Consider the following 26,961-nt stretch of genomic DNA (forward strand, 5'->3'; position numbering starts at 1 on the left):
TGGGCCACGAAGGTCACCACTCTCGTAGCAAACAAAGTGCTGGAGTGGAAAAGGTGTGTGTGGCTCTGACGCTGGGGAACCCCTATTTGATCTATGATGAATCTGGCTGTGGCTTACTACAGAAAGTTTGAGACTTTCTTCAATAGGAAGGCATGGAGCTTTTCAGGAAACCTTTTTAAGGAAGTAGGGAATTTTTCAAAGGTTGGAGAGTGTGCCTCCGCCTCTTTTTGGCAAGCTATGCCCATGTTGCCAGAGCTGAGCTGAGCACCACATCACCTTCTCAGCAGAGAAAGGCATTTCAGAAGTCAGATGGATACTGAGAGCAGCAGTGCTGAAGAAAACCAAGACAGTAGGTAGGGGAAGGTGGCTTTCTGGTAGTGCCCATGCAAGAGAGGAGGACCTTGTTGGGTTGCCACCTCTCCCATTGCCTGTTGTGCCAGTGCCAAAGCGCTTGTGCACAGCATGACAGGAAACAGCAATGCAATGCTCCTAACTCACATGCAGCAGTAAACATAGCACTGGGCTCGACAAGGGGACAAGAAAATAAAAGATGAGTTTTGTTTAATTATAGTTGACATGCAGGCATCACATTACCTTAGTCATACTGGGGCTAGGTAACTAATTGCCAGGTTTAATGTTTCAGGTCACATCAGGGAATAGTTTTACCAGCAGATGTAAAGATAGTCCTTTCGAGTGGGTAGCACTCAAGGTCAAAGTCAGCAAATCCTCCTCTAAAAATAGACTCTAGTTGCAAAGTTGGTAAGATTTCTTTTGTCGTTTGGCCGCACTTCACAGGACCCAGCTATCTAGAGCACCCACCTAAGCTCAGAGGTAAGGCTAAGCAACATACATTTTCTGCTGTACTTCTTGTGCTCCTTTTCTTCCTTTTATAACCTAGTTTAAGTAAACCAGGGAGAGGACTGAGTGCTGGCAAACTTTCTAAGGTAACCAATAACTTCATAAACTTGTTGCAGAAAAAAAAAAAAAGCTTAAAAGTATTGCAGAGTCAAAGAGGTTTTGAAAGTATAATTTATAATTTTTTTTAAAAACAAATTCGTCATGTTACAGAAATTACTTTATAAAATAGGAATGAGGTGTCAAAAATGTATTTATCTTAGAGATAATTTCTATTTAAAAGTTAGGAATAAAAATACATTTTTTCAAGCTTTTGTAACATCCATCCCAGAATATTTTGCTTATTCTTCGATAATTGCTCCACCCTCCAGTCAAATCTAATGTTTCCAATTGAATTACAATTCTCACAGATGACGCTGTATTTTAAGTTTCTTTGGGCGCTCTCATAATATTTAATGAAATCTCAGCTTAATGTGTTTTAAATTAACCAGTTCAGTCAACAATAAAGAATGAGGGCAAAAATAAGTTTTTTAAAAGTCATCAGTGGCTTAGAAATTCATTGAAATAGCTGGTTAGTTTTGAATATTCACAGCAGGAGGGTCTGGGAAATAATTGCACAGAGGCTATGATTCTTCTGGTTTTAAACTGTTTAAAGACAAATGCATTGGATTAACTATTTGACAGTCCCTGAACGCTTCAAGCATAAGAATGGAGGGGTAAAATACAGGACCTGAAGTAAATAACAGTTTTTGGTGAAGACTAGAACAAGAATAAGGAATAGAGGATTGTGTTATTCTTCGCTTAAGTATAATGCAGGTACCGCAGGGATTTCTGGCTTTGGATGCTTTGCTTAATTCTTTTAGAGCTCTTTCAGAGAAAGATTTTTTGAAGGATTTACTCCTCCTCCCTCCCAAGAACTATTTGTAAAAAATTAATTTTTTTGGTCTAGTGTTAGGGAAAATAACCACCCAAGGAACTTTGCAGCACTGTACGTCATTGCAGTACCCTGGGGTGCAGCAAGAGCCAGGTTACACAGGAAAACATACAGCTCTTCATGGCTATTACCAGCATTTGGAGTCTGAACAAAATGTCATGGGGATGGCATATCAGGGAGCACCATTCTAAATTCATTTAGTTAAATCATCCAGAAAGCAAGCTTTTGTTACTGCAGCTAACTGACACTCAGCTCAACTGATGTACTTCGAGTCATGAAAAGCTTAGAAACCAAAGCACCATTTACCTTCCTCCCAAGTGCAAACACTGCGCTCCAGACAGCATGTGCATTGGTTTCTGCAAGGAGAACTTTCCAGTTTATAAAACAGCCCTCTGCTTTATCATACTCAAAAAGGGCAAATACTTTTTCACCCTGAAGTACCTGGCATGCTGGCTGGAAATGGAAGAACAGAGCATTTCTTAGAATTCATGAACTTGCTCAATAGATCCTCCCTCACTACTTCTGAAGACCCTCAGTCATTAGATCTGATTTTTGTTTGCCTTCAGCACCAAGAGAGTGCTTACCTGGAGAAAGGTTACTAAACTAGATTCAAGACTTTTGCACATTTTTTTCAAAGTGTTGGAGAAATGGTATTCTCCATCCTTAACTTCTCTCAGGTACTTCCCTCTCGTTACAGACACTGTTTCTCCATGAAGGTCTTATCTAAGGTGGTTATTAAACTGAAAGAAGTAAATAAAAACAAAAGCGTTATTTTCGCAGTTGGCTGGAAGCCAAGAAGGTCTCAGGTTTGGACCCCCTGGAAGATAGATGTCCTCTGATTTCAGTGGTATTGAATTCTACCTGATAAAAACATACAAATAAGTCAGCTCTCCATACAACATCAGAAAAAAAAATAGGAATAATTTCTCAATAACAAGCACTTCATGCACAAAAATAATAAGGGTGGGGTTTTTTTCCATTTTATTGTTCTTTCAAATTTAATGTTCGTGGCAGTAGATAAATTCAGTCCCCGGACTTGAGGGTCAAACCACTGACAAATTTCAAGGGTACCATGTTTATCTCCTACTGCACTGGTGTGGGCATAATGTCTACTGGAAATGTCATTACTTCTGTAGACTTCTCATGAAAGGCCCAGAACTGACAGATAGTCTGCTTTGGTTCTTTCCCTCCCTTTGCATCTTGATAAAAAAACCTTAAGGTATCACAGCTCCACTCCTTTTTTCAGAGCTGTCACAAGGAAAGAGGTAGGAAGCAAAATCTGAAAGCATCAAAACAGGAATAAGATTAAAAACTGCCTCCACATTTACAAACAGGTTATGTATTTAGGTGTTTTCTGGATGCTGAAAACCTTCAACTCCCAGCTAAAGCGGAAGAATTTGGGACTGCTTGGTATTTTCAGGGAGAAGTAACTTTTAGACAACTCTGAGTACAAAACCAAGGCTGGTACACTTGGTGCACACCAAATTAAATTTAATAAAGCCAGCATCAAAAGCCCCACTAGCACAGGTGACTGATGTCATGTGGGCTGGGAGAACTCCAAGAGCAGGAAACATGGGTGGTAAAGAATTTAAACTATTCTGCTATATAAATATGGACTGAAGCAGGCATTAAGTCACAGAAGCCCTGTGCCCTATGTCAGGCAGGACAAAACAGCTAACAGGATTACAGTTGTTCCTTCTGAAGGAAAGAGCAAGGAAAATTGTCTTCTGTCTCCATTTTCCTTCCTGTCTTTTATTTGTTTAGCCTCTCTCATTGCAGGTTTGTACCAACGCCATTGGGCTCTGACCTTATTGGGGTTCTGTAGCTTGAGGCACAGAAACACAGCTACAAATTGGCAGCCAGAGTACATATGCTTGTTACAACTGCAGTGATGGGGGAACCGTCCTGGGTCAGGGAGGGGTGCAGAAAAGAAGGGGACAGGGTACATAGTTCCTTGCAAAGGACAAAGGCAAATGCAATCCTTTCATGTGCATGTCTGCCACTTCTTTTTATCCTCCCCCCCCAATCTCTACAGCTGACTTGGATCTTAACTCCCAGGCACAAATCTTGCCAAATTGTTCGGCATCTTTATACACAGCGCTAAGGCTTGCACAGCATGTTGAGCCAAAAATATTAAGAAACATAGTATTTTGTTATGTAGATAATGACTTGCAGCTTTCAGTCTCAAAGTACTCAGAAACTTCCACTACATCTGGAAAACCAGCATCAGAAACATACACACTACCACCAAAGCTCTGACGTTCACCTCTAGGTATGAACCTCAGCTTTTTCCCCCCACATCTGTGGGATTACCAAACTGTAGAGCTCATGACTGACATTTCCAAAAGCATTAACTAACCCCTTAAAAATGTTGAGGTGGGGGAGGCACATCCCTCCAGTTGAATAAATTTGAAAATGGGCCACAATGTTCTGTGACTTCCCAGGGCTTTCCTGGAAATTTTGGATTAATTTGAGTAGCTCCAAGGGACACAAGAGAAGGTGCAGAAAGGAAATCTTTCACTGCCATATCACTGCTCCAGCCACTAGACTGTGTTCACTCTCTGAATTAAACAGCAGATAGACTGACAGATTTTCCTTTTTTTTTTTTCCCTTGCACTTGCTTTCCTCCCTCCCTGTTTTGTTAAAAATAAAATAAAAAAAGCTAAAAAGCTCTGTAAGAAATTCCATTTGGCAGCTGTCAAGTGGATAGTGAACATAAAGAAGAGATTCCTTTGCTGTGCCTAATGCATGCTGCTTATCCAAATTAGCCACACAATTACTTCTATCAATGCAAAAATAGTTTAATTTTTTTTTTCTAGGGCACAGCACTTGAGAACAACTTAAAATGCAGTGTAATTTGCCACAGTGTATGTCCTGAAGTGGCTCACTAATGAAAAGAGGATTAACTCTCCATTATTCTGAATTACCATTTTGTGAAATCACCAACAATATTTTCATTTATATACGTATAACCCAAGGGGGGAAAATATTCCAGCCATCCAAGTGATTAACAAATAAAATTCATTAGATAACATGCACTTCGGTCTTATTTATGAAGAGAAAGATTAGGATATAAAAATGCAGATGACTTAATTTTTATCATCCTTGTTCTGATAATACACTTAAGTCCATGACAGCGTAACTGGTGAGTGCCGGCAGTTCAGTGTTACACACACACAAGCTGGACTGAGAAGCAGAACCCGCAGGATGCCAGGCTCGGCGGACGAAATCTGGCAGGCTTGGGCATCGGAGCCCAGTCCCACAGAGGTGGGCCTGGCCCTCAGCTGCTCAACCAGCCACCGCAGGGTGGGCACAGAGAGGGAAGGGAAAGGTCTCAGCAGCTCACACGGCCTGGCCTCGGCATAGCACAGCAGAGCAAGAGAGGAGCCATGGCTTGGGCGGAGGGGAAAAGTGGGACTAGCCACAGGTTGCCCTGCCTCATGGGAAGGGAAGTCCTGGCCCCAGATGCAGGGCTCCATTCCTCACTACGCCTCGAAGTTGGGCTCAAACCTTCCTGCCCAGGAGAACCTCTCCGGGACAATGGCAGTTCCCTCTAGCTGACTCTCTTCTTCATTCCTCCCCCACGAAGTAAGAGAGGCTGTCCTGGGCTGGAGCAGCATTCCAGGAGTAAGCAGGCTGCAGAGTCCCTTATGCAAACCAAGGGCACGAGGACCGGCCCTACTCCAGAGAGCTTTCATATCCAAGGTTCTGTGTCGCCAGCACAGTGTGGTGCCATGAAGCGACTGCCAAGCTGGGACAGGAAAGCTGCACTGGTACAGCATTCAGCCTGCGCTAACTAGTCTATAAGGCAAAGCCTTTTTAGCCCCAGTGAAGCACTACAAGGGGTCGAGACTGCTCCGATGAGCCTGTGCAGGGGTAACCCGGCAATCTGTCTGCCAGCTGACTGCACCGGGTGAACACCCTGCAAGGGACAGTCTCCCCTCCCCAGTGGTCTGCAAAAGAAATCTGAGCTTTCCCTGCCTGGGCTTGTGCTAGACAGTCATCCTTATACAGACAAACAGTCATCCTTACACCCACCACAGCATACACAGAACAGTCAATAAGCGATGAGGTTAGCCATCTTTGGTTCCTGGAAAGACGCAAGTCTTTCCGTCCTTCTCCCCCCAAACGAATGTTTCATGGCAATTGGTTCCAGAGCTCAAGCAGCAAAACAGCCCTTTCCCCCCCCCCCCCCTTCCCCTCCTCCTACTTAAACTCTGTTACTTCTTACTTAGTCTAGAGTCAAATCTGAAATACATATTTTATTAGAGGAATTTCAGCTGATGCTTTCCTGTGCTCTAATTCAATTTAAAAACCCTGCAGCAGATAACATTGGCAAGGCATAAAAGAACACAGCTTACTTGAATGTTCGGGGAGCATATGGCTTCCCAGGACAGACAGAAAAGAGTATTTCTCAGCAATGGTCTAACTTTCAGAGTGCTAACCAAGCTTCAAACTGAGATGGTGTTGCAGTACCACAAATGATCATTTGCAGATGTAATTGCCCTGTTTTGAGGTCTGCAGTCTATGAGCAGGAATATTCATTTAACAAATCAATGTGCTGTGGCCACCAAGCACGATTACTGATTACACTCTTCTTCCCTTCGTTTCCTCCCCTCCCATTTTATGAAGTCATGAATAAAAGCACACTCAGTCCTTCAGCATCAAGGCAACAGGCTCCAAGTTACCCTAGTTCCTTACTAGACAAATAGCAGTCCTTACCAAGTTCTAGATAACAGCCTATTCACTCCCAAAGTCAGACTGTATTAGAGTTGTAGCTCTGACAGTCTAATACTATCTACGCTGTTGAGTCTGCATGTAGAATTAGCATAATTCTGGCATGGGAAGGAAAAAGGCTCTCCTGTGGAATGGCTACTGGGGGCACAGAGATGGGACTTGGTGCTACTCAGAGGCACGCAAGGCTGAGCCCAAGGTAAATTTGCTAGAAGCTGGAATTCTCAGAGCCCTTTACAAATCTCAACAGAGGACCACTTAGCTAAACATCATCATCATGTTTTAGGAAGCTTGGCTGAAAGATAGATCGCCCTGCCAGTGAAAGCAAGCCAATTTTTGAATAGAGGTGTATGCATGCCAAACAAAAACTGACTCCACAATTTTGCCTAGCTTTGGAGTAGGAAAACAGGAATCATTTGGCTTTTTCAAGTTTTCCAGAGAAACAGAACATGACAGGCACAAAAGAGCCCCAACTGAGGAAACAAACCCTATTGGTACATGGGATGTCAGTGGAAAATGGTCATCCTGCTTTCAGGAGTGCTCTACAACAGCTGAAAGCATTAGCCAGATTTTTGTAATAAAAAGGACACAGATGTCACCAGTGGCCAACACAAAAAATTTGTGGGAGCCACTACAGGATTTGTTGCCTGAAAGGTGGATTTTTGGCAGGCTGTATGTGCACACTTCATAAGATCAAGCCCAACTTGACCTCTTCTTGTTATGAGTCTCGTATGAACTCCAAGGTTCAACTTCGCCCTTCAAGGGGATGAGAGACAGGAGCAACTGCTGCCCCGAGACATCTGGGAGATGGAGAAACAAGACAGACCCAACAGGGAGATGGAGCAGACAAGAAAGTCTGCAGCAAAAGGCTCGCAACATGGGAAAAAAAGGGAAACTTGTTTCAGAGGACAAGAGGGGAAGGTGGTTAAGTGACAACTGGCAAAGAATAAATAAATAAATAAATAAATAAAGGGGTAAACAGGAGGTCAAGCATGTGGCCAGCCCCAAATTCTAGTTCCTAGACATTTCCTGTAGCATGAAGATCAGCTGCACTAGCAGTTTAACTTTCCTGCTGACAACTTGCAGAACAAAATGTGCTTTGCCTTCAGAAATGTGCAAATCCACAGAAGAAAAAGCAAAGGAGACATTACAACACCCATGTCCCTCACGATAATCCTTCTTTGACATTGTGCCTGGATCTATGACATGAGTATTTGTCTGTAGTGTGCCATTTCCAGTGCTGTTACTTTGAACTGAAAAGCTCTCATGTACACCTTTATCATTTGTCAATCACTCCCTTGTTTCTTCTTCTTTACTGAGAATACATGCACATACTGTACCTTCACTCTCCTGCAAAATTTTCTTCAAGTAATCAAAAAATTAAAGTAAAAAATAATCTGAAAAATCCTTGACCTAAACACACCCAACACTCTATGCATGGGGATACCAGCTGACTTCTTTAGCAGGACAGTGCACTGCCACACCTGAGCTCACGAGCACAGCATTGCACTCTTACAGCTGTACTGCACCTCCAGCAGCTGGTTCAGTTGCTGCTGGTGCAAGAGTTTCTGTATCACATGTATTTCACTGAGCTTTTACCAGATATACTTCAGCTGCAGGGGATTAGGAAAGTTAAGCATGGATGCAAAAAATCCACCTGCCCAAGTGACAAGACTATTTTTTGCAAACCTACAGTTACCTGCCTCGTCCTAAAGGCAGTGTCTTCATGAAGGCATGGATGGGAGAAGTGTTGAGACTCAGGTTAGTCTCTGGCCTTTAACTTCACTCACCGACTTTGTGAAAACTCCAGGCTGCCTTCTGAGCTCCTGCTCAGTGCCCAGCTCCTAAGTAAGGCACAGCCTTGGGGAAGTGGCAGAGGAGGGAGACCACCTAACTGGGCTCTAACTCTTGACTCCACAGCTGAAGGAGGCAAACTCTGCAGGGGAAAGCCTCAATCAGGACAGCACCTGAGGAAATCACAGCAAGCAGGAAAGAATCTGGAGCTTCAAGAGATATGTAAAGCTGATACCAAAGGATTCAATACTAGCAGATAGCTCAAGCACATGGGACATCAAGGTTGTCGGTTCTGAGCAATACAGCTCTGACAGTAAGGCCAGGCAAAGGGCGTTGTTTTTTGGCAACATTAATGATACTCTGATTTTAACTACAGGACAACATTACGCTGTTGCTCCCTTCTATATGTGCATTAGTGCTTCTTCCTACCCACTTGGCATGTATGCAACCTAGGTTAAAAAAAAAAAAAGCGAACCCAGAAAGAACGAAGTCCTTGAGCCCCATGCTAGCTAAAAAAATATTTTGTCAGTCAGTCGGTGGTGCTGCAAAAAGGCAAACTCTCATACCTGCAAAAAGCCTATGAGGTTCAGTGTGCAAGGCTGCACTGAGATCTTGGAAATAGTAGAACAGGTACACCCAGCATTCACCTGAATGGACACATTTTATCTCCCTGCGTTGCTGAAAATCACGTAAAGGTGAAGCCTTTAGGAGACTGACAATTAATGATAAAGAAACATCTTAAATTTCCCCCACTCACTTCCCCTAGCTGCTCTAGATCCCTTGGATCAGGCTGCTAGACCTACCAAATTCTTACCAGTGGATTTTCCAGGAAACAAACTCCCAGTGGAGACCAAACTTCAGTGATCACAAACATTTGGCTTTTGCTCCCATTGCTGGTAAGCTCATCCAACAAAGTATTCCTTGCCTAGTTCAGGGGAGGCAGAAATCCAGGTGCGAGTCTGTGTCTGCCACAGAGCAGGTACATCCATGTCACACCATGCCCAGCCCAATCACACCTGGCCAGTGCTGCTCCCAGTGCTCCACAACTGGAACAGAAGTCACTTGCTTTGTGCTTCCTTTGTGCTTCCTCAGGTTAACATTCTGTTTTGGTTGCATTCCAGTTTCTTGCACATCCTGAGCGCACTACTCCACGGACAAGATGTCATCAGCAGATTTGAATGCTGGGAAGAAAAATGCATACATAGCAATCAAAGTAGATCCTGACAACGATTACTGTACCCCAGGTGCATTTGAATTGGAGCGACTCTTCTGGAAAGGATGCCCAAAGTACACTCATGTCAATGAAGTCTGGCCCAACCTCTACATAGGAGATGAGTAAGTGTACATAGTACTTCTCTTCTACATAGGAGATGAGTAAGCTCTACTAAGTACAGGTCACCAACAGAGAAAGGTGTTTCTTTCCTCCTACTACCCATTCATTAGTATTTAGTGCTGATGATGGGATTTGATGAGCTACTGAGAGATGCCAGAGTTCAATAAAGCAATTGGAGCCTGGATCAAGGCACACAGTGTTTGTCGCTGCCGCTTCAAGAAAGTGCTGGGTGAGTGCAGCGGGGTCTACTGCTAAAGACTGCATAACAGGAGTGGTTGTGGCACCAGTGTAGGCTGCAGAAGTTGAAGCTAGTCATGATCTATTTTTAAATGGCTCATTTTGAGTAATTTGTCATTTATCTCTGAGTGAAAGTCCTTCCACAATTAGACTGACAGAAGAGCATGGCCTAGATGTGTTGGACCACAGCTTAGGTTGGTTTAAGCCTAAAATGTAATTCTTGAGAAGTGACTGAAGAGACAACTCAACCCACAGTGGTATTTCTGCATTTCCAAGCCTGTGCTTGTGTACATGGGATACTCTGCATTTCCAAATTGCTCAAAAGATTAAAACAAACAACAGAACCCTGTGGAAGGCAAAGCTGCAGAGATGTGTCTCACTGATCAGACCAAGTGGGATTTGGAAAAAAACCAAACCCACAAAACAGACTCAGGTCTGCCGAGCACAGTACTAAACTAGAAACAGCCTATGCCAACAAGCAGAGAGAGACCACTGCTGCAGCAGGGAGACATGCCATCAGAAAATCCCCCAACCCAAACCCTGAGCAGAGGACGAGATCTTTTCTTACCCCTTAGGCATTAGTCTTCTACTTCCCATTTTCCTCTACACGCTGCACTAACATGACATTTATTTTACATTATCACTGTAAGGCTCAAGCAGGAGCCCACTGACTCCAAGGTTCTCAATATTTTTTTAAAAGGTCCTAAAATTCATCTGTTGCCAGCTTATAAAAGAGGAAAGATATACAGCCTTGAAAGTTACAAAACTCCTAATATCATTGACCAATTACTTCTGTGGTGTCAAAGGCAACAGAAAGACACATGAGTTCTGGGCTTTAACCAAGCCTGGGCTCCCCCTTTTAGAGACAGAAAATAACAAAGCAAAAAAACCCCAAAATTAAGCCATGGGAAGAGCCTGGCCAAATGACTCAGGAACAAAGGAAAAGGGAGTTGAGTTGTCCTCTCCACCTCCTAGCCTGCCTCTCTTGTTAGATGTTTCTGACTCAAGATTCAGTGTAAAAAACAGCCCCTTCTGGCATTTATTTCCTTCTTCCTTGTTCAGAATCACCAGCAGAATTATTTTGAATGAAGCTGTTAGAAGAATTTCCCTCTTATCTCTGTGATGAAGCTACAGCTCTACCCTCTAAGCAAAGGGATCTAACGAGACAACAGGTCTTTGGACAGTCAGTCTTTAAGCCCAGAACACCAGCCAATGACTCTTTCCTGTAATCGTTCCTGTAGCAGTGTTTGTTACACCTTGTAATTTAATAAATGCTAGGAGATGTGACTGAACACAACGCACACCTGCACTTAGTACAAACTAACCAGAGGAACAGAAAATCAAGCTTCTTGAGAGCTACACCCACTTATGCTGGGCAGTGTATTTCTGCAGAGGACCAGTCTTAAGTCAGGAGGAAAAACAGTGTTCCAAGGGGAAACAAGTCCGCCACGTGACTGGGACAAAAGAATGAGAAAGCAAATGGAGGAGAAAGAAGTGAGGAGCAGGTGTGGCGTAAACAGACACAAAACTTCACCAAAAAGTGGGGCTCCCTGAAAGAGAACGATTATTGTCAGCCAGTTAAGGGCAAACTTGACAACCAGTAGCAGAAAATCTGAGATGAGAACTGGTCTGCAGGCAAAATCCAGGGACCTCTGTATCTTTCCTCAGTCAGCTCCACATCTTACTTCTGACCAACAGCTTCCCCCTTCAGTGTGGCAGGGTTTTTTGTATTGTTTTATTTTAAGATCTTGCTGTAGCACTGGTGGCCAAAGAGCTGCCATGGAGACGTGAACAGATGTTGGGTGTATTTGCATCCTTAGCCATGCTAAATTAAGGTTGTTCTTGAAAGAATTTAGTGGAGCTCATCAACAAAATCAAGTGAACACACACATGCAGAGTTTATCTTCAGAGCTTTCACATCTGTGCTTCATTCCTGCCTCCTGCATTTACAAGGTTAACAGGACTTGTGACTGCTTATGGAAATGCTAATTAATCACCCTGACTACGTAACCACATCTTCCTTCTAATGCAATACAGGCTATCAAGGAGCCCTGTGAGGCCACTCAATCCTTTTGTTACAAGGCTTCACTGCAGATGTTGCCCAGAGGCAATGAAATCTCCATGAGCCTGTCAGGACCAGAATAATCAAAGCCTCAAAATATAACATGCTGTGTTCAGCTCCAATTGAAATTTTCCTCTAGCAAGTTCCAAGGACTTTTAAAGACCAGACACTAGAACTTGCAGGAGACAGCCCAATGATAGGAATAAAACATGCTTTGCCAAGATTTTGATTAATCTGTTACCAGGATTAGTGCTTGCATGTATCCCACCCACATCCAGAAGCCTTCTAAAGGGATAGAAAGCAGATTTGTCTTGATCCTTTGACTCGTCACCAGGTTACTTGCATGGGCAGTTTTACTGGCTGACCCCACCCACGCCTGCTCGGTTCACTACAATCACATGGAAAAAATCTTGCCAGTTATGCAGCTTATAGTTTCTTCTTGTGGCTCTTCAGTGATCGCCTTATTACCCGAGATGATGTCCATGGTTCCACATTTCTGAATTTCAAAGAGTATTTTAGCTGAAGACAAAAGCCTCCCAAGATTTTGTTTTCCTCTAAACCACCCTCTAGCTCTCATTAGGATTTAAGGCCCAATCACAATTTCAGGTCTTTCTGTGTTCTCAAACTACTCCCAGAAGAAAAGAAGTCTTCTGGAGTCTAATTCCTTACACGTTAAATATGAAAAATAATTTTCTGGATATGCAGCTGAACTGAGGTTGCACTTCAGGGAAGCTATGGTCTGTGCTTGTCCCAGTAGAGCCCCAGGGCTTATGGTCTTGAGAACTAACACAGGTAAGGTTCAACAAGACATGAGTAGCTCAAACCTACAGATTGGAGTGTGTGATAATTAAAATATATAACTAAACTTTAAATATATGCTTAACTAAAACTCATTCTCTCCTCTTCCCTTTCTCCAGAAAAACAATGCAGTATGGCTTTTTCCAAGTGACTAAGTAGAAAGAAAATTTATACTGATGTAGAAGAAAACATATGGGACTCACTCAGGGTAGCAAATAGTTAGCATTATGAACTCCTAGGATCAACACCAGTATTTATCATACAAAAATAGGAATGTATGCAGGTTTAGATTATAACAACATTCTTGAGGACATAGTTTCAGCTCTGTTAGTATGAGAATCTGCCAATTGTAACAGAAGTTTAACAATCCAGAAAATCGGATCTGTAACACTGGACCATAAACCTCTTAAAGCAGCAACTGTTTCCAAGACAAGTAACACTTCCCCACACAACAACATCTCTGTCTATAGGCAATTTCTAACACTTGCTGAATGACTGAAGTCAAGACCAGGAACTGACTGACTGCATCACATGTGTTTGATGCCTCCACTGTATAGAAAGCAGAGAGGTATTTTCTGTATCTAGGTTGTTTCACTTACAAAACCAACATCCACTGTTTTAGGCTAGAGGAAAATGGATTACTAAATCTTTTTCTACCACATATTATGAAGATCCTGTTCAGTATTTTCCGTGGTAACTAAAAATTCTTCTAATTCACACTGAACAGGAGGTATCCACAGAAATGGAGCAACACCTCAGAAGGAAAAGGGGATACAATGCTACACTATCTCTAGATTCCCTCAGTGCTTTGGTAACTCAGTGGAGTTACCAAAGGAAATTGGGTCAGTATTATTGGAAATTCTCAGCATCTCTCCTTGGGAGGGAGAACAGCCAAATTTTCTTAAGAAAGTGTCAGTATTGCCTATATTCAGGAAGCTTCTTTCTAACATTGACCATCTGGTAAAATATCATCCTGCATTGAGCTTTCCTTCAGTGTTTAAGAAATTGGAAAAGTTTGAGAAAGACAATTCCTCTTCTAGTAACATGTTGCCTCAGACTTCCTGGTGTTTTGTTGATCTGGGTCACATCAATCGGTGGCTTTAAGACTACACTGATTCGGACGAAGCTTAGGAAACTTGGCTCTACTTAGAGCTTGCAAACATACCAGTTGTCTGGTTGACAAGTACCCACTAGAAGGTGCTCACTTACCTGTGGAGGGAGCTGCTCTGCCCACACCCTCATGAGGCATTTTGCAGGATTACTTCCTTTCCTTTAGATGCACTTGGGTTTTCATCATGAGCCACCTTCTCTTCCCTTTGTTAGCTGCTTTTAAGATACTTAATACTTGATGCAGAGTTGCAGAATGCAGTGCCTTCAAGTTGTTTTTCCCTCTTGTAGAACTCCACTGGTTTGGGCATCTTCCTGATGAAAGCAGCTGGGACTAAAGCTTGTTATGACAGTATTTTTGAAGAGGGAAAGGATTTGGTACCCTGGAGACAGCAACTTGAAAGGAAGGATTTTCTTTCACATTAGAACTACTGACACTGTTGCTTCCAGAAGAAGGCAGAGTTTGCTGCAGCACTTGCTTTTAGTCCTATGAATCTTAGCTTTAAAACTGACAGCAGGCACAGTTAAAGTCTTGGACAAGCCCTTTACTTGCCCTTGCACAACTCAAGAGGTATAAACAGTCTTTTGGGAACCATCTGAACATGGATGATGTTTTTGTTTGGGTCAGTTCTCCCTCTTGGCAATAGTCTGTTATTATCAATATATCCCTATATGAAAGTGTTTTTATCTCCAGTTTTCACTGTTTAGGTGGCATTCTCATATCAAAGTACTCCCCCTTGTCTCACAACTTTAAAAACATATTTATGAGTCCATCTGTCCTACAGTAAATGGAGGGTCTGATTCAGCAAAGCACTGAGCTTTTGCTTAATATGCTTTGCTACAGAAAGAAGGACTTCTGGGTATGCTTAACTTTTAGCATATGTTTATGTGCTCTGAATTGAAGAGCTGATGAGTTTTTACATAGGACCAATCTGCCCAGTTCATCTCTTATTAAACTCAATTATACTGGAATTTTCACTGTTATCTCCCAGTGCCACACTTCACCTTCTCTGCATAAGAACACATTCAAGGCAGACATTGGAGACCACACTTGCACCATGTAAAAGGAAATCAAGTGCTAATAGCACAGATGGTGGAGGTATACAAGATGCAAGAGTAGTCAAATGCTTCATGGCTTCACCTACGCTGGCATTTGCAGCAAACTCCTCTTTACAACGGCTACTTAAAATTCAACCATAATCACAAAAATGGAAATAGTAATTGCAATTGATAAATATTCTTAGCTTGACTTAAACCTGGTAGTGAGCCAACTGCAAGTGAAAACATCTGTGCCATTTCTAGCTGAAAGTGAATTAGAAATAGAGTTATAAATCCTCCAATAAGGTATATGATTCATGTACCCCTGAATGATCCCATGCTATTAGTCACCTCAACCAATCGGATATTTGCAGATTATTTATGCTTGATTTTTTCCTTCTTTTCATCTGAAATACTGACACCTCAGGCATGGTAAAAACTGCAAGGAAGACCAAAGCATTCCCCCCTCCTTGGGATGTAACCAGGAGTATCATGTATGATAAAACACACAAAAAATTAGGCTCTGATTAAAGTAAAGAGATAATGAGGGATGCTTCCACAACAGCATCCACACTACAGATTCAGCTGAGGTTGGAAAGCAAGCCAAGACCTTCACAAAAAGCTGGAGTTTACTGATGACTAAAGTCAGTCCAAGCAAACACGTCAAGGGGCACAGTAACATTTCCATTTACAGGCATATAGGTCGCCCTCTATGAGGGCTTAACAGCCTGTTTCTTGCTCTCTGTTAACTGGCAATCAACATGCTGCAGACACAGCATGACCCCAAGTTTAACTGCTTGTATTATGGCAGTGTCAAGAGTCTCAGCACAGGCTGTCCCTGCCCAATAGCATTTATGGTCAATGGGCAAGATAAAAAGACAGCTGATGGAAGTGAAAAAGCAGGCAAACCCAGGTCAGTATGATGAGTGGTGGTCCAGCTGGGCTGTTTGCCTAGCTTTTGGGGAAAGGTTTTACAAGGAAAAAAAAAAAAAAAAAAAAAAAGAGCAAAATTTTTGAAAGAACAGTAGAGATCTCTCTTATGAAAACTAATTATCAAGTAGCAAGACTGAGGGGATGGAAAGAAAGGAAAAAGAGTGTAAGTACTTCCCAATCTCCATATCAAGTTTGAAACCAAGCACTCTTGCTCTTGGAAAAGAGTGTCACTTCAGCTTTCTTCAAAAGATGCAGATTCTAAAGCCCAAGGCAGGCACCTCTTGCAGTCCTGTGAACTCTATTTTGTACTGAAAAATAACTATTTCCTCAGATCTCTACACAACATGATGTATTAGAAACTTTAGGAAAAGCTTTCTACAGATAATATTGTCCAGGGTATCTGCTGGAAGAAAGGTATCTGACATCCTCTTCACAGATTACACACAGTAGGTCAGCCTGCAGATGCACAAGAAATATACCCACAGGACCTACACTGACCCTGCTCTGTTTAGCCAGGGCAAATATTTTAGTTCTTGGTTCAACTAACAGGTTGTACAACATGTATACACAGCACAGTTTGAGTATCTAGTCCAGTGAAAATGTGGAGATTCTAACAGATTTGAGTGCTGAACACTAAGCATTAACTTTCTGGAAGTTTTGAAGATGAGCAACATCAGTATAAAGAAGAAAATGTGCATCCATATTATAAAGAAAAAGATTATATTGGGTAAGTTTACGTTCAGTCTGAAAGGATATTGCTGAATCAGTTTATGTATCAGGCACAATTAAAAAGCAGATGACATTTAAAAATCAGCCTATCCCAAACACTGAGGAAAACAGAGTATAAATTCTTCAGTGCCATTAACAGTGGAGTAGATAACCCCCAAAGTATTTCCTTGGTAAACCTATAATTTACTTTAAAAAAAAAAAATTGCAGAAGATGATCTAATTACATCTGAGCATTTACAATGGGCTTTTTGCAACAGCATTCAAGGTCGATCCTATTGTTTTACATTGTCCTTGCTCAGAACAACTTGATCATTTGATTCAAATGCTATTTATTAGCCTGAGCAGTGCTTGCAGAAACCAAAGTTTGGTAGTATCTACAGTCTACAAAAAACTTTGGTTTTCCACTGACCCTAAATACACTGCAGTCCTACTTACTATTCACGATGTAGGCCTCCACTTGCAGGGGTTCCAGTTGAGCACAGATCTCTGATCTGAAGCCATCAGCCTTTCATAGTTTGTTGGATACATGCTTTGGGCCAAGTCTGGTGAATGGAGAACATATTTTCTCTATCCCAGCATCAGGGAGGCAAAACAAAATAAGGCTTAATCTGAAAGCAGAATCTCAAGCACATAAAACCCAAGAGAATTAGTTATTTACTGCACCTTTACTCTTCGGCCAGGACATTTAATCTGTTTTTTAAGTACTGGCCATCCTTATAGCCCCAAACAAAGTGCCTTTGCTGGCAAAGCATATAGACCATATGAGCCTGAAGAGAATCCTAAGGCACATATCTCCTAAAAGGAAGAAGAAAAAGATAAGTCTGTCTAGGTCAATCACTGCAACAAGAATACAAACAGGAGGAGTGAGCATTTTTTAAACTGAAAGTGGCAAGTCACAGCTGTAGCAGCAAGATGCTGCTGCTTCTCTGTCCTCCAGAGTCTACTGAGCTTAGGCAGGCATCATCACACTAAGTGGAGTTTTTATTTACTTTTTTTATACCATGGCATAGGGGACTTAGGACATTATTTCATGGTAAAAATACCAGTAGAGTCAAGACGTTATCATTCCTGTCCAGAAAGGAATTTCTGCAGGGAGGAATATCTCCTCAGAACAGCCAATTATCATGAGCTTAATTTAAAGAAGAGCGAGCAGAGGTAAGACCTTCAGTATCCATATCCCAGTTAAATGCTCTAATCACTAGGTTCTTGACTGCTCAAAGGGGGATTTTGACTTTGACAGAGGCTTGCAAGGTGGAGTCAACTTCAAACTATTCTGACCTGTCACCACTAGAATTCCGAAACACAACAGGTAGCCCACCACAATGTCCTGTGTGACAGCGGCTGCATTTACACACTGAAATGTTCAGGAAACTTTCATGGAGAGAGGTACTTTTGGTTGGAAAGTACATGAAGTGAAACAGCTTTAACTCATTTATGGGAGCAGTAGTTACGTGAAAATATATAAACAGAATAAAGCTGTCTTGGTTTCAGCTGGGATAGAGTTAACTGTCTTCCTAGTAGCTGGTACGGTGCTATGTTTTGAGTTCAGCATGTGAAGAATGTTGATAACACTGATGTTTTCAGTTGTTGCTCAGTAGTGTTTAGACTATAGTCAAGGATTTTTCAGCTTCTCATGCCCAGCCAGGGCACAAGAAGTTGGCACAGGACACAGCCAGGGCAACCTGACCCAAACTGGCCAACGGTGTATTCCATACCATGGGACGTCCCATCTAGTATAGGAACTGGGAAGTGGGGGAGGGGGGGCGGGGAATCGCTGCTTGGGGACTAGCTGGGTGTCGGTCAGCAGGTGGTGAGCAATTGCCCTGCACATCATTTGTACATTCCAATCCTTTTATTACTACTGTTGTCATTTTATTAGTGTTACCATTATCATTATTAGTTTCTTCTTTTCTGTCTATTAAACCGTTCTTATTTCAACCCAGGAGGTTTACTTTTTCTTTTTTTTCCCGATTTTCTCCCCCATCCCACTGGATGGGGGGGAGTGAGTGACGGCTGTGTGGTACTTAGTTGCTGGCTGGGGTTAAACCACAACAAAAGCCTATGCAATTTTATGTAGAAAGCTCAGTAGTCTTCCTAGACACTAATGGAACTTGACAGCTTTTCCAGAACAAAGCTTTCCAAAACTAAAATAACAGAACAGAAAAGTTTTTACATACCTGTCCACAAACTGCAGAATTTCAGACTGCTGGTGAGCACTTACGAGTGCCTATTGGGTATACAAAAATCTAGGATTTCCTCTCCTACCTGTCTTCCCTTGAGCAAGGGAAGAGAGGACAAGAATAAATTAGAATACTGGGCTAAATATATGACTTTTAGCTTTCACTGAAGGCTAATATCCAATTTCCATATCTAGTTCTTTTTGCTTTAGACCTCTGGTTAGCCAAACATGACAGTAAAAGGAAACCTGACAGGGAGTTGTGACTACAGAAGGGTGAGTTTTTAAATTATTTTTATTTTTTGAAGTAGAAATGGAGAAAAACCTCAGTAACTTCTTTTAGGGATGAAGAGCTTCTTTCTGAATCCCAGATGATTTTACTACTCACATATCACTGACTCTTTTATTAGTTCTGCAATATCAATTGATGGGACAGAAGGGGAAAGCAGCATTCATGGCTCCTATTTCAAGTTCTGCCTCTGATTTGCTCTTATGACTTTAAATAATTCATTCTATTTCTTTCTATATCTCAAGTTTCTTCTTGTACAAGATGGATAGAAGCCAGGATTGCCTACATTACAAAGGCACCAGGAAAATAAATTCATTTTTAAGGTGCTCTAAGGACCTGGGAGAGATAGTTATGAACTCCAGAAGGATCATTCACTCTGAATGACAGTATCTTAAGATCTTTACAATGGTAAATGATGCATTTTTGCAGCATTATCAATTTCATTAACATTTAGAACATATCAACTCAGAGATGTTTATTTTTTTCTGGCTTGCTGGTTAAGAAACTTCTTCACTTACATGACAGCTCTTGTTTTAACAGGAAAACTGCGTTAGATCGCTACAGCCTTGAGAAGGCAGGCTTCACCCACATCCTCAATGCAGCCCATGGTCAGCGGAATGTGGACACAGGACCAGAATATTATCATGACATGACTGTGGAGTATCATGGAGTAGAAGCAGATGATCTCCCCACTTTCAAGCTCAGCCAGTTCTTTTACTCAGCTTCTAAATTCATTGATAATGCACTTCAGGATGAAAGAAGTAAGGAGGGTGCTGAAAATGGTTAAAAACAGTACAGTTATTTACTCTGTCTGATTATAAGCATAGTTCCATGGCATTCAACCTTGTGGGAATGGAACAAGTCCAATACAGTTTAACAGAGAATAGAAAACTAGTAGCACGGAACTAGTTTAAGAGAAGATACGTGATGTAACTAGGACCCTTCTCACTGCAAAGCTAGTACCAGCCCAAGAGCCCCTTACCAAGCACTTTCATAAAAGCCCACATCACAGCTTACATTAAGGTCTCCTGTCTGATAGAGGTTTTTTGTTGTTGTTTTAACTCTATCATAAACACATCAAAGACAATCAGACATTGCACAGGTTCCATGTATTAGCTGTCTTTTCCTCAAATTAGTCCCTATCAAAAAAGATTTAATGAATACTGGTTGCACAGTGGTGGAACACACGTGCTCTGCAGAGATTCCAGGCTGTCACTCCACAGCTTCACGCTCTGCAGCATTAGATTCACTCTATAAATATACAAACCACCTTCCTACCTGGCCATCAGATCTACCCAGAGCTATAACATTTATCTTTCTGCCATCTTCCAAGCAACAGGGGACCGAAACCACTCTGCCAGCAGAGACCTAGAAACATTTCATTAAAGCCTTTGTAATTTCTCAGCTTGATTACCACAATTCATTATTTGCTGACCCCCAGCAGCGTTCTATCAGAAACCTTTACACAGATGTGAAATGCTACAGCCTAGGCCTCACACTGGCTTTCAGTATTACTCCTACTCCTTCCCCCCTACATGTTTTTTGTTGTTTGGTGTTGGGTGTTGTTTGGCTGGTTGCTGCTGCCCGCTGGTGTTCGTTTTTTTTTTTTTTTTTTTTTTTTTTTTTTTTTTTTTTGTTTTTTTTTGTTTTTTTAAATCTCTACAGGATATTTACCAGAAACCAGCTGAGAAACTGAAGACTTTCCTGCTGACCTACAAAGACCTTATCAGAGTGTCATATATCAAGTTTCTAGCCTCGTGTCAGCTTCTGTTCTTGGCTGTTTAGCTCAGCTGTAGCCAGCTACTACCTTGCTTGCCCCCAGTAGCCAGCCAGGTCTTTACGATTTTATCCTCTCAGCAAGTACACCCTACAACAACAATCCCTTCCCTTGTTCAGGAGAGAGTCTTGAAAGCAGTTCAGTTTTAAAAATCAAAGTCCTAATAGCAGGAGAAACTGCTTCAGGAGCTTACTTGCTTGTGAAGAAAGGTACCCGGCATTTCAAAAAATTATGTCTGAAGCACTGCCTTTGGGAAGGAGTAGATAACTAACATGCACCTGTGTCTAGCCATGGCTGGAGGCCAGAGGTCAGCATCAGACTGGAGTACTTGAAATAAGAAATGCAGACTTCCTCACTCCCACCACCCTCCTGTTCCTGTAAGACCTTTGTCTGCTGCACTGAGGTAAAGAAACAAGCACAAAGGAAGCAGCAAAGGCTAGATAAAAACCTTGCATCCCAATAAATATTGAGGCAGGGAAGGATGGGATGGGGGCAGAGGGGAGTATTAAACTTTTTGTTTCAAAACCACATCAAAGTCCAGGAAGTTCTGAGACAGTATCAAGCATCAGTCCAGCACTGAAACACAAGACCAAATCAAAGAGTGACTGGATGAACTTCTACAAAACAAATCTGCACTTAAGTAGATACTACTGCAATCATTTCTGTAGCTGTGCACTGCCTGCCACATTCACATGGTTTTTAAACAAGGTGGCTAGGATCTTATCTGATGGAGACCAACAAAATAAAGAATTACTGTAACACTCATGAAGAAAAAGAGCAAGCTCTTCACTTTGTCATAAGGGAAAAGTACACTAAACTTACATCTCCAATCCCAGCCACAGAAATGTACATATGCATGGCCCACTAAGACATTGAGCTTGAATGCATGACAATAGCTTTCCAATACACATTTACAGAACAGAATGACTGCAGAAGCTAAAGAGGCTGTTACACTTAGAGGAGAAAATACTAGAGGCAAGTAACTAGTGCTCTCCTCCAACAACATGAATGCATTATTTGTGAATGCACATCTAGTGGAGAAAGGTGCTCTGTATTTCATGTGCCTAATGAAATGACTATCTGCATGCATCTTCTTGACCAACAAATAGCATCCAGATTCCACAACAGGACTTTATAGTAAGTTACCAAGTACCTATCTCCAGTGGTAATAACATGGGACTTCACTATATGGTGCTAAATACTTCTAATCAGTAACGCAATTACACTCATTTGCCACTTTGCATTAGAACTGAGCAAATGCAAACAGAGGGAAAAAGGGAAAAAGAAAAAAGTTTCAACTTTTGTGACCACAATGTACTTCGGCTGTATCACATTGTTTGGGGTGTGACCTTCAGCCAGCCAAGTGATCAAATTCATTGAATAGATGTCTTCATACAATGCTTTTTGCTGGGAAGATGCTCAATAGTCCATGTTGTTGAAAAAAGTTGTCATGCAAATGAAGACGACTCTCTGCAACAGTCCAGAAAGCTTTGCAATTTGGATGCTGTCAAAACACAGTCCTAATGCAGTAATTCTGACTTAACCCTCAAAAGCTTTGTGATGGTGAAGAAACTCCTTGAGCAGAGCAGTATTTGCAGAGTGTAAGCATGGGCAGATGGACGTAAGAACAGTGAAAGTAGCTCAGTTGTAAGAGTAAGTTTTAGAGGCAAACTCGAACTGTTCACAATTATGCATGCTAACATTCAGCTGTGCATAAAGATTTCCTCAAACATGCAATCAGGACCATAGAACACCTTAAAATTTATACCAGCAAGGCCTGATTAACCTGAAAGGAAGACATTATTTTAAGACGTTTTTAAGTTCCCTACTATGCTACAGATTTAGTACTCATTCCCTTGGTGTCTTAGTTCCTCAGAATGTAAAGTAGAGGGGAATAGCATTTCCTCTTCATGTGAAGATGTCACGGGAAAAAAACCACTAAAGACAGAGCTAAAAAAAGTAACATGAGAAGAAACATGAGACAGATACAAGGACCCAAGGCATTTGACCAAAGACACCTTAACATTCATCGCTCCATCTGACTCTGGAAAGGGAATGCTGCATCTAGACAGATTTTCAAGAAACACAAGCCCAAGTCAAGTGACCAAAATAGTTCAGGGACCAGTCACCACTCAGCAAACCTCTGGCTCTGTGCACTGGTATTTTTTTATTCAGCCACACCTTGGAGGATGTTAAGTGGTCAGAATCAAAGACTGCAAGCGCAGGCTCCCTCTTGGCAAAGAAGGTTCAGATTGGTCCTTACGTCAGAAGAGGCTACAAAATAGTACAGAAGGGACATGGCTCTGCAGAATAGTGCCAGCGTTTTGCTGTAACAGGCAGTCAGATGTTGAATATTCACATACAGGAAAGGACAGACTTCATTTTCCTACAACCAGGGGGCATTTCAGAAAATTGTACGGCCATTTTTTGCCTTTGTTATCACAGTATAAAACTGTTCATTTTCTCCCATATCCCCTGCATTTGCCACCCACACAAAGTAAAACCTTCCTTGTCCTATCATGTATTTTATCATCTCAACAGCAACCCATTTACAAGGTAGGAAGCTCTAAAGAGAAGCATGAAGGGCTGAACAAATGAGTTTTCATCCGTTTCAAATATTTGCAGTAATAATAGAAGGGATTATCATTTTCTAGGAGAGGAAGAGGCACTTTTAGTTATCAGAGAGACTGGAGTTTTGCCAAGATGCCTCTAAGACTATCTGCTAGGATTAGGATGCAGACTGTAACCATTAATCCTCTAGTGTTGGCAGTTCTTGATGCATCCATTACACAGCAATGCTACTTGTGCCAAGACATCCTCTTGCACCTGGAAGTAAAGGAGTTAATCGGCAGGAGTCATGGCTTTGCACCCAACACCTCTCACTGGGCAGAACTGACAGAGATAAACTATTACTGGCCCCTGACAGGAGTCATCCCCTGCCCCCCCGTGGCAATTCAGCTTAGCAGGGTGTTAGAGAGAGTGCTCCAAATCTACTTCCTTCAGCAGTTCAACCCTTTGTGAGACCCCCTCAAGGGCTCTGAATCGTTTTTGAAAATCTTTTGAAGTGTTTCAAAACCTGTCAATCAGACCTGAGCCCACTTACTGTTCTCTTCCTCCACCTCCCCCAGACACAGCAAATGGGGAAGGTTCCACTTTGGCTTACATCCTTGTTAGTACCTGAAGCCAAGGACTTTCTGCCTCTGGAAGTCCAAAGTTAAACCAAGCAATGTCACAAAAGTTGAATCTTGAGGCACATCTATTCAGAGATGAAAACTATTAGCAGAGACTCTGCATTCACAGTATACAAGACAGGCCACTACTGCAAGGAGATGATCATATAAAACACTCAAGAGAGGTGGTGGTGAAATGTTACTTTCCTGCAACACGACAGGGTAAGGGCAACTAGCCAGAGATTTCTAAAGAACTGTTTAAGAGGTAGTTTCTTTCTATGTCCCTGGTTATATGCCTATTAACTTCTATGGCCTTTCTTCCTCTGCCCTCAAAAATATTACTGAGCCTTAAAAAAGGCCTTATTAGCTCTATTTTACAAATGAAGTATTTGGGCATAAAGTGATGCAATCTATATCTTAAAGGACATTATTGCCAGAACATAATAAAATAATCACATTTGGTTAGCTTTTTGTGTCTAGCTGGTAGAACTGAGAAAGGCACCTCTGTGCATTCCATTTATCGTCATGGAAGAACGGTCTGATAGTATACCAAACCCTTGCACACCCTTGTGCTTTGGTCATTATGCCCAAACACAGAATTACATATATGCTGCTTGTGAGGCATGTAAGATTAGGCTGCAGTGGGGCTTGCTATGTTACTTAACGCAAGCCTGCAGCCCCCAGGCCTTCTCTGCAACCTTTGTTCACAAATAAATTCAAAGATATCTGGTTTAGGATTAAATGGGTAATCTCCAGTGTAAATGTTCAGTTACTACAGTAAGATTTACAGCCTCAGTTTCCCCACCTGTAAAAAGACAGGCCTTACAAAAATGCTGGTAAGGGTAGTCAAACCACCAGAGCAGAGGCACTACAGAAACCTTCACTGCCAAAAAAAAGAAATTACCCAGTGTAATCTCTGCATCATTTCTCTTTGTTTCCACAGACAAGGTTCTGGTTCACTGTGCTATGGGTCGCAGCCGGTCAGCCACACTGGTCTTGGCTTACCTGATGATTTACAAGAACATGACAGTAGTGGATGCCATTGAGCAAGTATCAAGACACCGATGCATCTTGCCAAACCGGGGCTTCTTGAAGCAGCTGAGAGAACTGGACATAGCGTTGGCACTGCAGAGGAGGAATACCAAAACCAGCCTACCATCTGATGATGACGAGAACAGCACCATGATCTAGTATTGTTTCTGGCAGGGTTGTGCTACTGGGAAAGAAACTCCTTAAAAGGAGGGGAGGGGAAGGTGTAGTTAATTACACAGTCACAGGGATCATTTGTTATTTGGAAGGAAAAACAAAGTCATTTCAAATGCTGTCATGATGAGAAAGAACGGAAGCCAAATTTAAAACCCATCATCTTCGAGTGTTCCAGCCTTAGCAGAATTCTTTGTTACATCAACAATTAAATTTTGACCTCTGTAAAAAAGCTTTTATAACACAGAAGCAGGCACAACTTGAAGAAAACCCTCTTCTAGCAGAGTACCCCCAAACTCCTGATCCTAACCAAAGCACATGGCCTTTAAAAGAGTAGAGCTGGGCATTCCTAAAGAAATTTTGCTGGAAAAACAGTGAGGTGGTAGCAGCACAAATGTTCAGTCCCAGAGTTCTGAATGATTTTGCAGGAGTTTGCCTTTTTGTGCTGTTTCCTGGCATCTCCATTTCTTCTTTCACAGCAATCTAGGGCAGCACAGCATTTAGAGAGCCTCCAGATGAGGATCAACTACCCAGTCTTTACAAAGGATTTTTGCAGCAGACCATGCAAACTCAAAACAAAACAAAACCCGTGAGAAGGTCAGATGCATATGCAACTATAATGGACAATTCAAAGAAATACATACACATGACATTTTAGCAGTTTCAGTTTTAACTTGTTTTTCCTAAATGCTTCAATTGCCTGAACTTTAAAAGGTCCTATACATACAGTATCCAAATCAATTTACTAGTCCACAAAAAAAACACCCCAAAACCCGACTAAGAAAATTGTGTTGTGACTTGTTTTTCTGCACTTGGAAAAACTAACAGCTAGAACAATAAAGAAAAATAGGATGTTCTTTATGTTGCTAAGAGAAAGGTCAACACTGAACTTGTGCAGCCCTAATAACCCCCTAAATAATCATGGATTACAACTAGTTCTAATGAGATTTTAGTTTTGATTAAAAAGGCAAGAGACACAGATAAAACCTTTAAAAAATATCTCACCAGGAGATAAAATTAAAAAATAACCTTTAAAAAATAACCAGGAGAAAGTTGCTGCTGTGATTCCAGACACCACTGTTCATATTTACTATTACCACGTTTCCTATCTCAGCTTTGGTCACCTTTATACATTACTCTCCTCCAATACAGTTGCCAATAATTATATTTGTTGACAGAGGTAGTCCAAATACACAAATGGGGACACCAGATCTACTTTTCTGCCTAAACTTATTCAATTTACTCTACTTGATACAAATTATCAGTAACTGTGTTTTGACACAATCAGAGTTTTGCCACCTCGACAGTATTTGATATTCTTAAAATATACTGTAGAGCAGGATAACAAGTAAGCCATGCTTACCTTTTTTGCATCTGCAAAAAGATCAAGTCATTGCTCTCTCCACTAGAATTTTGCCTAATTCAATGTTATCAGGCAAGAGCTATTTCTTGCCTCAGTGCCTGAGAGGAATTACCTAGCCACCAAGAGCACCTGACAGTTCTCTTGGTCTTTACCAGCTGACAAAGACTTTGTAACTTTGAGGCAGTATGGACTGTAGCAGTCTTGGATACTTTAAAAAAACAAAAAGAAAAAGAACACAGGGCAGAAGTGTGCCACTGAGAACTGAGAGCTTACACTATACACCAAATAGAATTGAGCACAACTTAACATCTACAAAAAATGGTTTAAACAACTCTCTACAGGCTTAGCATCTCTAGTGTGAAGGCTTTCCTATTCCTTCACTTCCTTTTGGGGCCCAAAACCCAGCAAATCATTCATCTCCAAACAGTA

The 26,961-nt window shown here is 41.7% G+C and overlaps 1 protein-coding gene across 1 annotated transcript; it reads left to right on the forward strand.

Moving 5' to 3' along the window:
• Positions 1-780: 780 nt before the first annotated feature.
• On the forward strand, positions 781-25,396 carry DUSP29 (dual specificity phosphatase 29). Its single transcript, XM_049810317.1, has 4 exons — positions 781-831; positions 9,439-9,652; positions 19,560-19,780; positions 24,910-25,396. Exons 2-4 carry the CDS (start codon positions 9,477-9,479, stop codon positions 25,155-25,157), a joined length of 645 nt encoding a protein of 214 aa, XP_049666274.1. The 5' UTR covers positions 781-831; positions 9,439-9,476; the 3' UTR covers positions 25,158-25,396.
• Positions 25,397-26,961: the final 1,565 nt, after the last annotated feature.

The sequence above is a fragment of the Accipiter gentilis genome, chromosome 9 (genome assembly GCF_929443795.1).
Source record: "Accipiter gentilis chromosome 9, bAccGen1.1, whole genome shotgun sequence".
In the NCBI taxonomy this organism is placed as follows: domain Eukaryota; kingdom Metazoa; phylum Chordata; class Aves; order Accipitriformes; family Accipitridae; genus Astur; species Astur gentilis.

Bases quoted from the DNA above. Each gene is read 5' to 3' on its own strand.
- DUSP29 (XM_049810317.1), top strand. From the start codon at position 9,477: ATGTCATCAGCAGATTTGAATGCTGGGAAGAAAAATGCATACATAGCA. The intron at 9,653-19,559 runs GTAAGTGTACAT...TTGTTTTAACAG, and splicing joins AACCTCTACATAGGAGATGA to GAAAACTGCGTTAGATCGCT. The intron at 19,781-24,909 runs GTAAGGAGGGTG...TTGTTTCCACAG, and splicing joins TGCACTTCAGGATGAAAGAA to ACAAGGTTCTGGTTCACTGT.